Genomic DNA, 16,583 nt, shown 5'->3' on the forward strand with positions numbered 1-16,583 from the left:
TGTTGTTGTTATTATTATTTTATTTTTTTTGTAATTTATTATCCTGGTCCTGACCCTCTCTCTTTTTTTTGAATGACTCAAAAGTTCTCATTGTGAATTGAAATTGAAAGTGAATTTTAAATTACTTGTATCTTTGAATTTTGATAGTTCTTGGCTCTAGGGACATTTTGTCCCTTCAAAAAGTTGCTCTCACTGACGAGTTCAGTGGTACTATTTGCACGCTCTCAAGTTTATTTACATGGTCCAAATCTGGAGCCCACTTAGTCAGACTTGATGCAGGAATAAATAGAATTGTGAGGGCCTGGAGGCGGTTCGTGCGTGCCTGCTTGGTTGCTCAGTCGTGTCCTACTCTTTGCGACCCCATAGACTGTAGCCCTCCAGGCTCCTCTGTCAATGGGATTTCCTAGGCAAGAATACTGGAGTGGGTTGCCCTTTCCTTCTCCATGGAGGTGATTCATGGGTTGCTTATCCCAACATGAGGCTTCTGGAGGCTTGGTGTGGTGTGGTGCCCTGTGTTCTGGGCCTGGTCTGTGGGGCTTTGAGGTCTCAGGCAGGAGGCAGCCCCAGTTGGGCAGGTACAGGGAACTGCGTGGGTTAGGAAGCAGACCAGATTCACATGTAGCTGACACCTTGTAAAGTTATTTACCTTGCTTAAGCCTCTTGTCCACCTCTGAAAACAAAAGAGTCATCCTTGCTTTTCTTTCCAGGTTAAAGTTAAAAAAAAAACAACAGCTAGACATGCGGAGTACAGACCAGAGCTTTGCATAGAGCAGGTGCTCACATGGGACTGTGTTCCCTGGATGGATAGCCATCCTATCCTGCCCCTTTTATGTAAATGTCAGTCTTTGTTTTGGGAGCTATTTTACTAATAAAAAAAATAAATAAAAAAGTAAATATTGGAGCAGAGAGAGGGGAAGAAGAGTCAACGAGTGGGTGGATGGAAACCGAAAGGAGGGAGGAAAGTTTAGGGGGAAGGAGTTACTGGGGAGTTAGCAGGGACCCAGGGGTGGGTACCAGTGATGGGAGGGTAGGAGTGAAATAGGCCACGTTGGCCAAATTAGCATTTTCTTTCAACATTTCACAAGTACCAGGGAATGAAGAAAAACAGGTCTAGCTCATGCAGCTTCTGTACAGCTGTCCCTGTGCCCTTCAGCCCGTCTCCTGTTCTATTCCTCACTGCCTGCGTTTTCTGGGCCAGGGCCCCAGGAAGACAAAATCTTGTTAATGTTCTTGGCACATTCATGATTTCAAAATTAAATGAAGCGCTTACTTTTTTCTTCTAATTCTTTTTTTTTTTTTTAAGGAAGAAAATGTAGCCTTTGGATCCCTGTTGCTTAGTGACTGAACCTTTTGTATAATTGGTCCGAGGAGGGACAAAGCATAGGAGAATAAGAGATTTGGTTAAGGAAAGGAAGGCAACGTTCAGGTGCAGAGACTAGTGGGTTGGGAGCTTTTGGAGCAGCCAGCAAGCCTAGGGGGTAGGGTGGGGCCTGGGAAGGTGAAGGTGGAGGAGAGGGCCTTAACCAGAGAAACTGAAGGGAGGCCAGATAAACTCAAGTGAGTTTAGAGCCTCCCTGGTTAAAATGTCTGAGGCACTGCAGTATGTGAGTGGGTTGGGTTTTTTTTTTTTTTTTTGCCCCTTTCTGGTTTTGCTGGGTCAGAAGTTGCCAGGGCAATGCTTTCTTTCTGCAAATCAGAAGGAGATGATACAGCAGGGTTCAGTGTAGTGTAACAGTGTCGGCTAATGTGCTTTATACTTCAGCTCATGGAACCGATCAAAATTGACACATGTAACACAGAATGATCAAATCTGTGAAAACAGGGTTGAGCAGCCGTTGTTGCTTGAGGGCAACAGAGAGCCAGCTGGTTGACTGTCGCTAACTGCCATCCTGTTCTCTTCTGCCCTGGCATCACTGTTCGCTCTCTAGGGCTCAGACATCCCTTCCAGAGCAAGGCAGTCTCTGGCCAAGCCTGAAATCCTACCGCATTTTCTACATGTATGTGTATTACTTTTTAAATTGCAAGGGAAAAAATAAACATTATATTTTTAAAAAGAAAACTGTGTACAGTTTCCAAACATATTTCCCTAAGCAATTGCTCTCAAAATTTAAAGAAGTGAAGACTGTTCCTGACTGTTGGCTATTCTTCACATGTTCTCTTTGACTAGATGATACCAGAGCTTCAGTGCTCTCATTCTAGAAAAACCAAAATGGCAATGAAATGCTTCCTGAACAGTTTTACTGATGTACATAATTTAATGGCATGCTGTGTAAATAATGTGATGCTTTTGAAAATGGTGCTGACTTCCTGGATTGTAATTGATCTATGAGTTTGAGCCCTTTAAGGTTATAATAATAATGAACTTAATCATGTGATTGGATTCTTCTATGTGTCATTATTTTGTGTTCCCCACAAGTGTGCATAATATCATTCCTCTAAAATTGAGTGCATGTGGGTTATTAATTAAGATGCTCCTTCTGACCTGAGCATGCTTTAAAATTATGCTCACATTGGTAAAATACCCAGAGCATGGGAGGAGAGGAGTGGGAATGAAGTTAGGACATGAGTTCTGCTGGGTTTGGTGATGGGAAATGGGCAAAATGCCTTTCTCTGAGCCTGAGTAATTTCAATAAGTATCAAAATGAACGCAGTTAGGAATTTTGCATGTACAGAGTCAGCTAAGAATGCCAAAAAAGTCTGGGAGATTTGTTAATAGCAGGTCCTAAAGCAAAGTTGAAATACTGGTTTAGTTTTCCTTTTATGACTCCAAATGTAGAAAGGGAAGGACCCTTTTCAAGAGAGTGGAGCAGAGGCCCTGACTGGAATGTTAAGTGGAGAGTGGCAGGGCTGGCAGGCAGGTAGGAAGGGCAAGTTCTTTGCTAGGAATTAGCTGTGGGACTTTGGGCAAGTCACAGCCTCTTGCTAGAGAGACTGAAAAAAACTGTACCAAAACCTCGTTTAACTTTCACAACCTTATAGCTCATTGAAAAAAAAAAATCGGAGACCCAACTCTGCCCTTCTTACCAAAGGACTCAGTTCTTCCAGCTTCCCCAGTGGTAGTGGTAGAAATCTGTCATGGTCCTGCTCCATCCTTTGGAATAAAGGTTTAGGCTGATCAGTTCCTGAGTGAACTTTCTATCCTGTGGAAATCCTTTAATAATTTGTCCAACTATTTTAATAGTTAGATTGAGTGCTCAGCTGCAAGTTCCTTCTTAGCCTGGAAGCCTTTTTAGGAGGGGTGACTCTGTATTATGAAAAGACTCTTTGGGGCCCATGGACTGTAGCCCCCGAGGCTCCTCTGTCCATGAAATTTTCGAGGCAAGAGTACTGGAGTGGGTTGTCATGCCTTTCTCTAGGGGGTCTTCCCAACCCAAGGATCAAACCCGCATCTCTTACGTCTCCTGCATCGGCAGGCAGGTTCTTTACCACCAGCGCCACCTGGGAAGCGCATCTCTGTATTCCTTTCTGCCTCCCCGCCACAGAGATTCCCTGGGGAAGAAACACCTGAAATGTGTCCAACTCAGCCCAGTGTCCTGCATGGGAACTAGATTGCTTTTGCCTGTTGGGGAGCACAGTCATGGGTGTGATGGAAATACATTGCCCACGTTCATGAATACCTTTTCCTGTATTTCTAATACCCTTTAAGAATTTATTTTTAGTTGTGTAACTTGGGGAGGCTGCACCATTTTTCATGTATTACCTTCTTGTTATTTTGTCTTGTTATTGGCTATAAGTATCTTAATGAAGAATGTGTTCATTGTTCTGTGATGTCAGCCTCTTCTTACTTAATATCAGAATTTAATGATTGCCTCTATTTTCTTTTCTTGATAAAACCTTATTTTGTCCATATATAACCCCATATAATGTTTGTCTTTTAGCCCGAGAAATAATTTTGTAGTTATGTACTTGTGTTCCTACTCTGAAATATGTTTCCTTCTGATCCCTCCTATTTTTAATTTTCTTTCACTTTAAAACAGTTGCCCTACCCATGAGTTTTATGGGTCTTTTGTTTAATCCAGAAGCAACCACTTTTCACCCTAGGCTTTATTTTATAAGTTCTCCCCCTTATTGTTTGATTTTCCTTACTGTTACAAAAGCAGGGTGACAGTGTGATGTTTGTGACAGCAGAGGCCTGGTAGGGTTAGATTGCTCCTAAATTAGCCACTATCAAAGTACAGCTTTTGGGGGAGGGGAGTTTGGGGGTCAATGGGTACATGTATGTGTGTGGCTGAGCTCCTTCCCTGTTCACCTGAAGCTATCACAGCATTGTTAATCGGCTCTACCCCAATGCAAAATAAAGTTTAAAAAAAAATACAGGTTTTGAAAACCTTTGCCTGTTTTTGTGTTGACTGCGTGATAAAAGTATGCGTTCCTGTTGATCTTTAGATTCTGGGCCATGTTTCTAGCTTTTATTTACACTCCTCTTGGGTTTGGTACAGCTGAGAGAGTACTTAAAATATGCCGCAATGTTTGTTACAACTCTGCAGCTGGTTACATTGTACCTCTGCAGTTGATTCTTAGCTACAAGTTAATATTTTAAGCTATCCTAGAAGTAACAAGTCTGTAGGGATCTAACCCTGCCCCCAATAGTTTTCTTTCTCCAACTCTTCACTCTTTAGAAGCTAAACCTGATTGAAAATGTGGCTCTCTCTGCCTTGTGATGTTTAATATTTTAGATTTGGAAATATGGGAAGCGTAGATGTGTGTACAGATAATTCCCAGTTTGAGAACTGGCAAATAAACTGCAAGAATACACTGTCTGTGACAAAACGTAAGTCCTAGTTCTAATAGTAAAACTATTTTACTTATATCTAATGGATGTTTGTAATACATTTCTATTGGAAAAGTATGTTCCCACTTTGACCTTGAGAGAAGCCAGAGTTTAGAAGTGCAGTGGGTAGAAGTGGGGTAGAGGGAAGCTTCAGGGAAACTCCAGAAAGTAGTTCTGTTCATCAATTCCCCAGTGGTTTTTTCTTTTTTTTCTGTATACTCTCAGACAGTAAACTAATTAACTTCCATAATTAGCTTATTGAATGATTTGACTTTATCTTTCTCATAAGAAAACACACTAAACCCTTAGTATTTGTTAAAACTGTATGGGAAAAACTAATCAGAGGCTTGTGAGGTGAATATTTAAACGCAGAATGGTTTTCTTCTTGAAGGAAATAATTTTTTAACTGTCAATAATATTTTACAAAAGATAACTTACTTTTGGGGGGGCTTGGGGTTGAAGGTCTGTGGGTTGTCATCCTGAAATGTAACAGCCAGATGCTTAGAGAACTGGATTGCTGTCAACTCGGGAACTCTTTCGATTTTTCAAAAAGTATATTGCTGTCAGCCTGTTTTTTGTTAATCATCTTTCTTCAGAAGGTGGGTCTGGAGGGAAACCAATTTAACTACATTTTAGTTAAAAGACATTGTGGTTTTAAAATTTGCTCCAAATTCGTGGGTCCAATTTTGTGAAGACATAATCTTCCTTGATTACACCGAGCACTCCCTCTTCTACCAGTTTGTACATTTATAGAATGCTGTTCAATACCTTCATTTTCTATCTTGTGTAGGTCTTTAATGGTTTCAGGCATGTAAAACTTGTCACCTCAAAAAACAATTCGAGTCCCTAAAATAGGAACCTTGTCTCTTTCTGATAAACATATTTCACCTGTTTCCTTGCTCCTTGCAATCCTGATGCATTATGCTAATAGATTTGAATTGTATTAAGTGCCTTAAACCAAAATTCCAAGTGAAATTGCCCTTTGGGTGCTTCTCTTCAGTGGTTTGTTCTGTTCTTCCTATTTTGCAAAATAATTTTTGGCTGGGCTATCCAGCTGCACTAGAGCAAACAAAGGCAAAGCCCATCCAGGGATTGTATATTACTATTTTTGGTGATAGTTCTTGACTTATATAATTTTCCAATAGAATCTAAGTCGGTGAGAAGGGGGGAGGTGGGGGGAAGACAAAACCTCCCACCCCCCCCCATGTAAGTTTGAGTTTAAATTTTCAAAATAATGAAATATGTGCTGCCTTTTCGATTTTTTTTTTGTAGCACCCTAATTGTATGCTTCAAAGATAAGAAAATCAGACATCTTATAAATATTAAAAGGCTTTACAGGCACCATTAATGAATTGAATGAGGCTACTAAGATTCCAGAGGGAAATTTTCAACACCTCTATGGTTTATTTTACATGCTCACAAGGTCTCCTGATGTGCACGTCAGAATAAAAGCCAGGGACCAGCAAGGGAGGTGAAAAGAGAGAAGGGGAGCAGGAGCCCCTGCCCTTACCCCAGCACCCTGCTTACCAGCCCACTGTGCCTTTTTGTCTCTTCAGTCTCCAGTTTCTTTTCTGAATATTTGTGGTGTTTGCTTTGAAGTCAGTTCTGTATTCAGATCCCATCTCTCCCACCTCTTACTGGGTTACTGCTAACTTCGGGCCTCAAAGAATGTGGGTGGCTTTCTCAGTTTCCTTGTTGTAAAACAGCAGTAATGTCTGTAGCAGAGTTGCAGCAGGGTTAGAGTTGGTACACAGAACGTGCCTCGCGTATTTGATGACTGTTTTAGGCAGCTCCCATTTACTGTTATCTCCGCTTATTCCTGCCCCCACCCTGGCACCCTTCGTCCTCAGCACTGCCTGGCACAGAGCAGGTCCTCCAAGCGTTTTCCCTTGTGACATGATTACATTCTCTTGGAAGAAGCCACAGTCAGTTGCCATGCAGAATTCCGTGCTTTGCGGCTCTGTCACTTCACGCCATGGCTGTGCGCTGGCCCTCAGTGTGCTTTCTCAAGGTGTCTTCCTTGAGAGTTCCGGAGGGTGGGGACTTGAACACTTGGTGTGAGCCCCGCCATGTGCATCCCCCTTGCCGGCTCTGTGCTGTCCTTTTGTGTGTGTTAAGTTGCTTCAGTCGTTTCCAACTCTTTGCAACCCCACGGACTGTAGCCCGCCAGGCTCCCCTGTCCATGGGGATTCTCCAGACAAGAATGCTGGAGTGGGTTGCCATGCCCTCCTCCAGGGGATCTTTCCCACCCAGGGATCTAACTCATGTCTCCTGCAGCTTCTGCGTTGCAGGTGGATTCTTTACCGCTGAGTCACTGGGGAAGCCAGGCCCTCCACAAATGCTGGTAAATGAGCTGAGATTATTGCCCCAGAAACCCAACTGTTCAGGGCTCTGTGTTATTTACAAAATAAATTCATAGCTGGGAGAAGAGTGAGTCTTCGATTCACAGATCCTTTTTAGAATGTACACTCAGAAAGCTTGAAGGCGACAAATGCCAAAAGGTCTTTAGGCCTTGGAGAGAGTTAATACTTGTACTGTGTCCAGGAATTTTGAAAATGTATTCTGATGTGATTCAGGTTGTGAAAACGTCAGGCTTGTTCATTTGTAAATTGGTTTTTACGGATGCATGTCTGCAGGCCTGTGTCATAGAATGTCGTTTCTGAGAAGATGGTGATCTCATCTGGAGGCTGACGAGCTGCAGGTTCGTTGACCTTGGCACCGCTCAGGGCCAGGTTTCTGAGTTCCTCTGTGCTGGACTCCAGTGACTAGAGCAAGTGACCCTCACAGCATATTCCCGGTACCCAGCTGCTTCCCGGCTGCACAGGGACCTGTGCAGGGCAGGGCTCCAGTGCCTGTCCTCCATGCTCAATAGCAGGCACCTCGGCCCTGAATCACACGAACAGTCAGATCGCCTGAGACTCTGCTCTCTTAATGCCTTGTTTCAGCTTCCCAGGTGGCTCAGTGGTAAAGAATCCACCTGCCAAGCAGGATACACAGGTTCCTTCCCTGGATCAGAAAGATCTCCTGAGGAAGGAAATAGCAACCCACTCCAATATTCTTGCCTGGGAAATCTCATGGACAGAGGAGCCCAGCGGGCTATAATCCACAGGGTTGCAAAAAGAGAGTCGGACATGACTTAGCAACTAAACAATAACAGCAAGCTCTCTCTCAACCATTTTCAATGTAAATTTCATAGTTTCATATTCTCAGTCATCTTTTAGGTAATTTTTTCTTTTCTTTTTTAGTTTTCTGTCTCATGCTTTCCTAGTTTATTCAACTTCAATTTTTATATATTAACGATGACACTTGTACAAATATAATGAACGTAAGTTCGCTATAAGAAATTATTCTTTGCTGTCTCTAAGGAGGAGGAGCGTTCTCTGTTTAGTGTAGACCACAGGCAGGCAGGTTGCATTGCTTCTTGAGTCTTGTCTGCTGTGGGGGAGATGTTAACAGGGCCATTCAAGGTGATGGCTACTTAGGGGATTGGGTAGGGGTCTTCCTGTAGCCCAGTTAACATGGATGACATCTCCACTGTGTGGTCACGGGGGAGGCAGGGTATTCTCTCTGCTCCAGGGCTCTCCTGCTTTTCAGGTAAAGATTTTTAGAATAAATAAATGAAAATATACAAACATACATACATTTATATCTGTAACATTTGTTGTTGATGAGTTTTAATTTCTCAGGTCTTTGAGTTGTGCAAAAAAAACAAAACAGTCTTTAAGGATTTTATTTAATAGTAGGTTTACTCTATTTTGTAGATTTGAAGAAATTTAGATACAGGGCTTTTCCCCTGTATATTTCACCATTGGCTAAAACAACATTTCCACAACAAAGCTGCTCAGCTTCCCCACTGCCTTCTAAACAGGTTCCCTTTCCCTCCACTTAGCATCATCACATCCTCAGACCAGCAAGCCTGGTGCCCTAAGTGTTTCTCTCGTCTTTCATTGTGGTTCAGTAGAATGGATGCATGTGGGGTCAGGAATCTGGATTCTTGAGCTGGCTGTGCTCAAGTGATTTGAACTTTATCATCACTCATTTTTAAGAACACATGAATAGTCTTTATTTTTCCTACCTCCTATGCATCCTCAGGCTTTTGTGCTTTTTTTTATGACTGTGCTTCTAGGGGAAGATCTGCCCTCCTGTGGCACTTGCGACAGAAACCGTCCTCTCCACCCCACCCCATCCCCAACCCCCCGGCCCGCATCCTCTGGTGATGTTTCTTGGCCGGAGGCTATGACACTTCTGGCTTCATTCCCAGGTGACTGTTAGGGCAAACTCAACACTCACTGATCTTTACAGCCTGTAAGGAGAAGGAGGCATATGTTTACTGCACAGGGCCATTATGCTACAGGTATGGATCTGGTAGAATGTGGAGTCAGAATCAGGCATGCCTGCAGTATGCTCCACTTTAGAGATGACCTTCTTAATGTATGTGTATATAGTGGTGTTGGTGGCTCAGACAGAAAAAAAAAATCTTATCTGCAATATGGGAGACCCAGTTTTGATCCCTGGGTTGGAAAGATCCCCTGGAGAAGTGAACGGCTATCCACTCCAGTGTTCATGCCTGGAGAATTCCATGGACAGAGGAGCCTAGAGGGCTAGTCCATGGGGTTGCCAGGAGTTGGATGTGACTGAGTGACTAACACACACACACACATACAGAGTGGTGTTACACTTTGTCCCTTAAGAATGTTAAAATCGCAGAGTTTCTTGGTTTGTCTTTTTAGGAAAAATTCCTTGCAGTTTTTGTCTATAGTATATAATATCTCTGCTATTGGAAGAGAGGAAACATACTATTTGGTCAATGGCAAAGGCTAGTTTTGATAAGTGAATTTGTAGCAGTGGAGGTGTTTTCAGAAACTTTACCAGATTTCTTCTTTTTTAATAAATAGTTATAGTCACCCCTTTAAATGCCAAGGGACTTCAAAATAGTTCAGGCAAGTATTTATAATGCCCAACATTCTGTTTACTATGTAGCTGTAACACTGGGATACATATGTATTTTTTATTTTTTTATATGTATTTTTTAATTAATTTTTTTTTTAAACCACAGGAGCTCTTACCAAAGTCAAGGAGAGTAGGCGACACGTGGAAGAAGGGAAGATGGAAGTCCAAAAGGCTGATGGCATTCAGGATCGCTGTAACACTATTTCTTTTGCTACTTTGGCTGAAATTCACCACTTCCATCAAATTCGAGTAAGAGACTTTAAATCACAAATGCAGCATTTCTTACAACAACAAATAATATTTTTCCAAAAAGTGACGCAGAAGTTGGAAGAGGCTCTTCACAAATATGATAGTGTTTAATGACTGGACGTTGGATTGTGGACTTTTTTTTCAGTTCAAGGATAATTTCTACAGCAGAATACAAACTGCTATCAAAGAACTATTGCCAACTATCAGCAGTGGTACAAGGATGGTTTTGTGTTCAACTGAAACTGGGCTGAATATATAATTATGTAGGAAAGAAGCAGTTAATATGTTTATATAATAGAAACAGTACCACACATTGTAACTAAATTATACTCTGTATGCCTACACTACCATTGTAACTTTTGGAATAATGAGTATACTATTTGCCTTATTGCTTTTTGAAGTATGGGTATTTTAGTGCATACTTTGTAGACCTCAAAACCCATGAAGGGTCTCAAAGAAGCTGGCTGGTTAAAAGCCTGCTGTGGATGCCTTTTTACTCTCATAGATTGGGATTACCTAAATTCAGCCTATTCTCTGTTTACAAACTCCAACTAGAGCAGCTATGCGACTTTGTGCCTTTAGACTCTTGGTTTTTCATTTCTCCACCCCGTACCCTCTTTTTAAAGCAACCACAACTTTTCTGATGGAAAGAGTGAAAGGCCAGTGCACACAATGACGAACTGCTGGGAACCTCCTGTTGGCGCTGGGGGCAGGGCGGGAGGATCAGCTGTCACCAGCTTGCCCAGCGAGTTTTGTCTCCTGATAGATGCTGGCGAGCACAGCGGAGGGAGCCTCACGTTCACCTTCAGACAGGGTGTCTGTTAGGGAAGAAAATGGTGCCACTCTGCTCCCTTAGATGCTGCAGTAGCTAGTCTCTTCACTCAAGTGTCCTGGAAACTTGACGTGGAGATTTAATCGAACATGTCTTACAACCCGGAGAAGGGGTCTAATCTGTTGGGGACACGAGCACAGAATCAGTGACAATACACACTCGGTTTTAATTCTTATGAGAGTTTTCTTTTTTTTCTTTTTTAGCTTGAAATTTTTCTTTTTAATATTCAGTGTGTGTGTGTGTGTGTGTGTGTGTGTTTTAATGGATCTACACTGTTAACTGATTGAGACTCCACTGTGATTCACTTGTTTACTTAATCAAAAACTTTTTCAGGGATGTCTATAAAATTCAGTGTTACACGTGATGAAAAGTAATGTTGGTTGATCTAATGAGGGACCAGAAATAATTTCTACTATTCCAAATGCTGATGGAAAAAAGTAATTTTTTTCTTTAAGTATTGATAAGCCCCCAGGACATTTAACCTTAAAAATTACTTTAAGTGTATTCTTTTATTTCTATAAGGGAAATACAAATGGCTGATAAATACCAAAAATATTCAAAAGCAGCTTAATCTAAAAAGCACAAAGAGATTTTGGTTTGAAATACCAGAATCTCAATGTTTTTATAGTTGCTGAGCTCAATAATGTGATTCTTGAGTTTACAGATTGTAAAGCTGTCACTGAAAGGTTAAACTGTCTACTGTTTTTAATGAAGTCAAACTTATGCTGCCTCAGAAATCCCTGGGTATTCAAGTGGTAACGTAGAAGTAAAGAGGTCAGTTTGAAATGTTGGTGAGTCACATTGATTAAAAGAAAAGGGTCAATTTGCAGATAGTCATACAAAGTGAAGGTTATTGAAATGATTTCTCAATAGCACATTTACTCTAAAAAGTAATCTCACATGGGTTGAATTTTTAAGATCAGATTTGATCAAAATTTTATACCTTAGTTAACTTAGAGCCAGATTTAACATCATGTGGCTTTGTCTCTACTACCGACATGTGGAACTGTAACCAAATATATTGTTCTCTAAAAAAATAACTTTTTCCTGTTGATTGCAAGATACAGTTCTATAAATGAAACCCATATATATATATATATGTTAATTTTATTGCAGAAGTTTAGAGATGATAATGATAGCATTTAATTTAAATTTGAGTCTGTATTGGACAAATAAGCACTATGCTTTTCAAATGATTGGAAAATCATTTTTATTTGCCTCCTTTTTTTGACAGTGGTTTGACTTTTTGTTTGTTTAAGTAAAAATCACTAAACTTGTGCAATGGTAGCATGGAAATTATCTGAGGTGTCTTGTATGATTGTGCTTTGGCCAGGGTGGACATAGTTCAAATTGTAAGAGCTAAAGATAAAAGAGGAAGAAGGTATAGGTTCATGCTGCCTATTTAGAAGAGAACTTTCATTCTTCAGAGCTACATAACATGATAATGCCACTGATTCATAAGGGGTTTAAATTAATTCTATGGGGTAGGACACCAGAATCATTAGTGTTCATTTTCATCTAAGGTTTTTATCTCTCTAACGTTCTTGGTCCTATTGAAACATTTCAGTATACAAAAATACTGCGATGTTAATACCCAAGAGAAAAGCCATCGTAATGTGTATGCTGGTCATTTTGATCAGTGTGGTACAATTTTTTAAAAATAAACTATCATGCCCTTCATGCCATTATTTGTCTTTTTTTCTATAATTCATAAGTTTTGATTCAAATACGTATTTAGAACAGGGTGTGCACTTGAGCCTGGCTTTGCTATTTTAATTAGAAACAGTTGTAGTTGTTCATGTGCTGAAACTGTAATGCAGCAAGACTGGTTCTGCAGCTGTGCGCTGGGACTCTTACTCTTCTAGGCTCTCTTATCTGAAGGTATGTTTCAAACCTGGAATAAGGGAACACATTGGAAAGTGAAATGGAAAGCCAGTGCTCATTGGCTTGAATGGAGTTTAACTGGGATTTTCTTGGGCTTCACTAGTACTGTTGTCTTACATTTATTCATAACAATACAGCAGTTTCTTAAATGCCGGTTTTTAATTGTCTTGAATTTTGCTGCTGTTCTCATCATTAAGGACTTGAAAAATGTTTTGGTCTCTCAAATGAAGCGTGTAAAGTTTATATATAAACCTTTAAATGTCATTCTTTCCTAAGTTCATTTTTTTCTATTAATTTACTAAGCCAGTTAATGCTTATGCTTTTATTGCATAATGCTTATGCAATAAGCTTATGCTTTTAATGCTTATCCATTTATGCTTTTATTTCCTCAGAATTGAATAACCATGGTTGATACTTTTAAATCCATAGGCATTATCCAGTATTCTCATTTCCAACCTTGTCTTTGGCGGACAGACTAAGTAAAACAGAGTATTATTTATTTCTAGACTAAAAATATCAAATATTGTTTTATTTCCTTCAAAATATTATGATTAGTGCAGATCAGCCATGTTTATCTTTTAAAAAATAAACAAAGGTTGCTTTATTTCTTAGCTTCAATGGAATATTATAATTATTTTTTTCTCCAGTAATCAAGGAGGCATTTATTTAATGTGAAAGACTTAAACAGAAAAATAGAAGACTGAATTCACTGTCTTAAGCATCCATCTGCAGTTGCCATATAAATTGTTCATGAAATTTTGTACTGTTTAATTTAAATCCGTAAGCCATTTGGAAGTCCCACTGAATATCTGCTTGTGTTAGTAACTTCAGTAACTATTGAACTTATAACAATAAATTGTGAGTGAGGTGTTTTGAAATAGTAGCTACTGTGTGTCTAGCACCTGACACATAGTAGGTGCTTAAGTAGTTACGTGTTTTCTCTGTTGGGAATTGTCACTATTGGTTGCCAGCGGCAAGCCAGCTCCAACTAGCCTAATCCAAAATGTGAAGGGTTGCAATGGGTACAGGGACCTGGAAATCCCACACAGGGCCAAACTCCCCATCTAGAACTAAGCTTGCCATCCATGTGGGGCTTTGTAATCTGTCAGGGTCTTATCTGTATGGGTCTATTTTATTTATTTATTTTCCTGTGGCTTGGCTTTCTCAGCCTCTTCTGATACATCTAAAATGGCCAAGGTATCTTGCAGTTCACAGATTTCCTTAGGCCAGTGGTGGAAACCTGACCCAAGCTGGAGACGTCATCTGTGGCCCAAGATTGGAGGGTGGGACATGAGAAGGAGAAGGTCTCTTAAAGGGTGTTTGAAAGAAGAAAGGAGGCCACAGGAACTAATGTGAAATTCAGCATTTAATTCCTCTTGGTCAGGGTCAGAATTAGCCATGACAAGTTCCCCTTGGTCACAGGTAGAAGCAACACACGATTTTCCACGTGGTAAGTTCTGATGAGTCTGAGGAGTGGTGGAGTAAACTTCTAGGCAGAGTACAGAAGGGTGCTATCAGGCTCCTGGAAAAACCCAACTCGGGGATTTGCCTCTATCCCGAGCCTCTGACTTTGTGGGCAGGTAATCTAGGATTGAGTCATAGCTAAAGCCTTTCTAGGGATCACGAGTTCCTCCTACTTGGTCTTGATTTCTCAATCCCATTATTCCTGTGGCAGAGATAGAGCTTCCAAAAGTGGCTTGTTTTATTAAGTTATGTTTAGCCACTCAGCCATGTCCAACTCTTTGTGCCTTTTTGGACTGTAGCATGCCAGGCTCTTCTGTCCATGGGATTCTCCAGGCAAGAATACTGGAGTGGGTTGCAATTTCCTTCTCCAGGGAATCTTACCAACCCAGGAATCAAACCTGGGTCTCTTGCATTGCAGGCAGATTCTTTTCCTGCTGAGCCATTGAGGAAGTTCCATTTCCTTGGATGAACTTGTACCAGAAGCCAGCGTTACCTGTGAAGCTACCCTAAAAGGAACTTAGAAAGACACAAGATGTGTGACATTCCTTTGCTGTGCATCCCATCAGCATATGTGGAAATGATTTCTAAGTTTGAAGTGGCCAGATGCATCAGATCTTATTTTTCTAGTGGTTTAAATTTTCAGTTACTCCAAGAAATAGCTCTCAGGACTTAGAAATTGCTGAGTTGCTGGACTTCTCTGCCAACATAATGGGGAAGCTGACCCAGCATGTCTGTGAGAAAGAGAATGCATTGGAGCCAGGGGTCATATCCTAGCTCCTACTCTCTGAATGACCTCAGGCAACTCACCAACCCATATCTGAGCTTCCATTTCCTCCATTGTAAGATAGGCCTACTTAGATTTTATTGAATTATTGACAGTAGTAGATTAACCAGTATGTACAGTCCTTCACCATTCAGCGTATTCCCTCTCTAAATAACAACCATGGGAAGTGATAAAAATTCCAGAAGTAGGTACTTAGTAAATGATAGTAATGTTCCCAAATGCTGTGTGACCTTGAGGTAGTCACTTAACTTCTCTGAGCCAGTTTTCTGTCTGTGAATAGGATAGACTGCTTCACAGAAATTGCAAGAATTGAATGACACATAAAGAGCCCTGAGCCCAGTGCATGGCAAGAGTAAGAATGATAGATGGTGATTATGTGAGAAGGGATGAGATGTTTTAGGGACCTCGTATAAGCTATAAAGAACCCACACCCCAGTCCCTGTCAGACAGGAGTTCCCACTGTCACCTTGTACCTGTCTTGGCCAGCTGTCCCCCATCCAGCTCTGGCTCAGGTCTAAACCCCTCTCTAGGTTCCCAGAATCCTAGCACAGCTCTGCCTAACAGCATAATTCATTGCTTCTCGGACTCTAAATTCTTCCTGCTGGGGTGGGCAGGGGCTCAGCTCTCTAGAGATCAGCCCTTGTCCATAAGGCTCCCTACTTGGTTTTAAAGAGTTTAAATACCAGTATGTTTACAAAATTGTCCTGTAGCTCTTACCAAGATGAAGAAGACAGCTCAGAATTCTGCTTTTGTTCACCAAATTAATAACGATTTTATTGATGTCTGCTGTGTTCACACCCTAAAATTATATACTTGAGGCCTAGGATGAACAAAGAAGGGTAACATGCTCTGTGTTCAGTGTCTCAGCCCTGACCTCATGCACATTTAGACACATTTCTAAATGGCTGTCATTGTGTTCATTCTGGGAAGTTGAATTTAATACCTTCGAATGACTTTTGGAGCAACCGTGCCCTGTATCAAAGAAGACATCCATGTAACCAAGTTTGGTTAGACAACTTGGTAGTTCAGCTTTTGTTCAACCTCACAGTTTTAGGAAATGCAAAGTTTTTGTTTTTAATTCAGAATGGTTCACTTGGGGAGAAGAATGTTTTTTAAAAGTTGGAGTATGGTTTAGTATTAGCAAATTAGTTTCAGCTTAAATCCTGCAGTGTTTCAGTGTACCTGCTGATGTGCAGAGTCTGTAGTTTTGATCACTTATGTCCTGGTCTCTGTGAACTCATTTTGAGTCACCTGGAGTAGTGAGGTGCTAGCTGCATATTCAGTAGAAAGCTGCAGCCACGTGAGACCAAGTCCATGTCCTTTATCTGAACCCAAATACCCGTGGGAAAGCAAAGCCTTCCCTTGGGGGAAGCGGGGGAGGGGGGGGGCGCTTCTTAACAAGTGCTGCTTTTTAATGGCTTCTATTCTACAATCCATGGAAAGAAAATACGACATTTAGGTATCCATGCTGATAGGTGATCCCATGATAAATTGCACAGTTACCTGAAGGATAACTGTTTTAGATGTTTGATAGAATATCTAAAAAAAAATCTAAACATCTAAAAAATGAAATATCTTCATATACTAACATAGAATTTTCTCAAGAAAAATTACATGACAAAAAGAATGTGTTACCCTTTGAGTAAAAG

General features: G+C 40.8%; 1 protein-coding gene across 1 annotated transcript in view; it reads left to right on the forward strand.

Moving 5' to 3' along the window:
• SNX18 (sorting nexin 18) overlaps positions 1-12,482 on the forward strand; it is a 28,788-nt gene extending 16,306 nt beyond the window's left edge. The window contains exon 2 of the mRNA XM_086361690.1: positions 9,828-12,482. Coding sequence (XP_086217816.1) covers positions 9,828-10,081 — 254 coding nt within the window. The 3' untranslated portion in view covers positions 10,082-12,482. The remainder of the gene's footprint in view (positions 1-9,827) is intronic.
• Positions 12,483-16,583: the final 4,101 nt, after the last annotated feature.

This window comes from Bos grunniens, chromosome 20, assembly GCF_055505025.1.
Source record: "Bos grunniens cultivar Pamir isolate PY7600 chromosome 20, Bosgru_T2T1.0, whole genome shotgun sequence".
In the NCBI taxonomy this organism is placed as follows: Eukaryota; Metazoa; Chordata; class Mammalia; order Artiodactyla; family Bovidae; genus Bos; species Bos grunniens.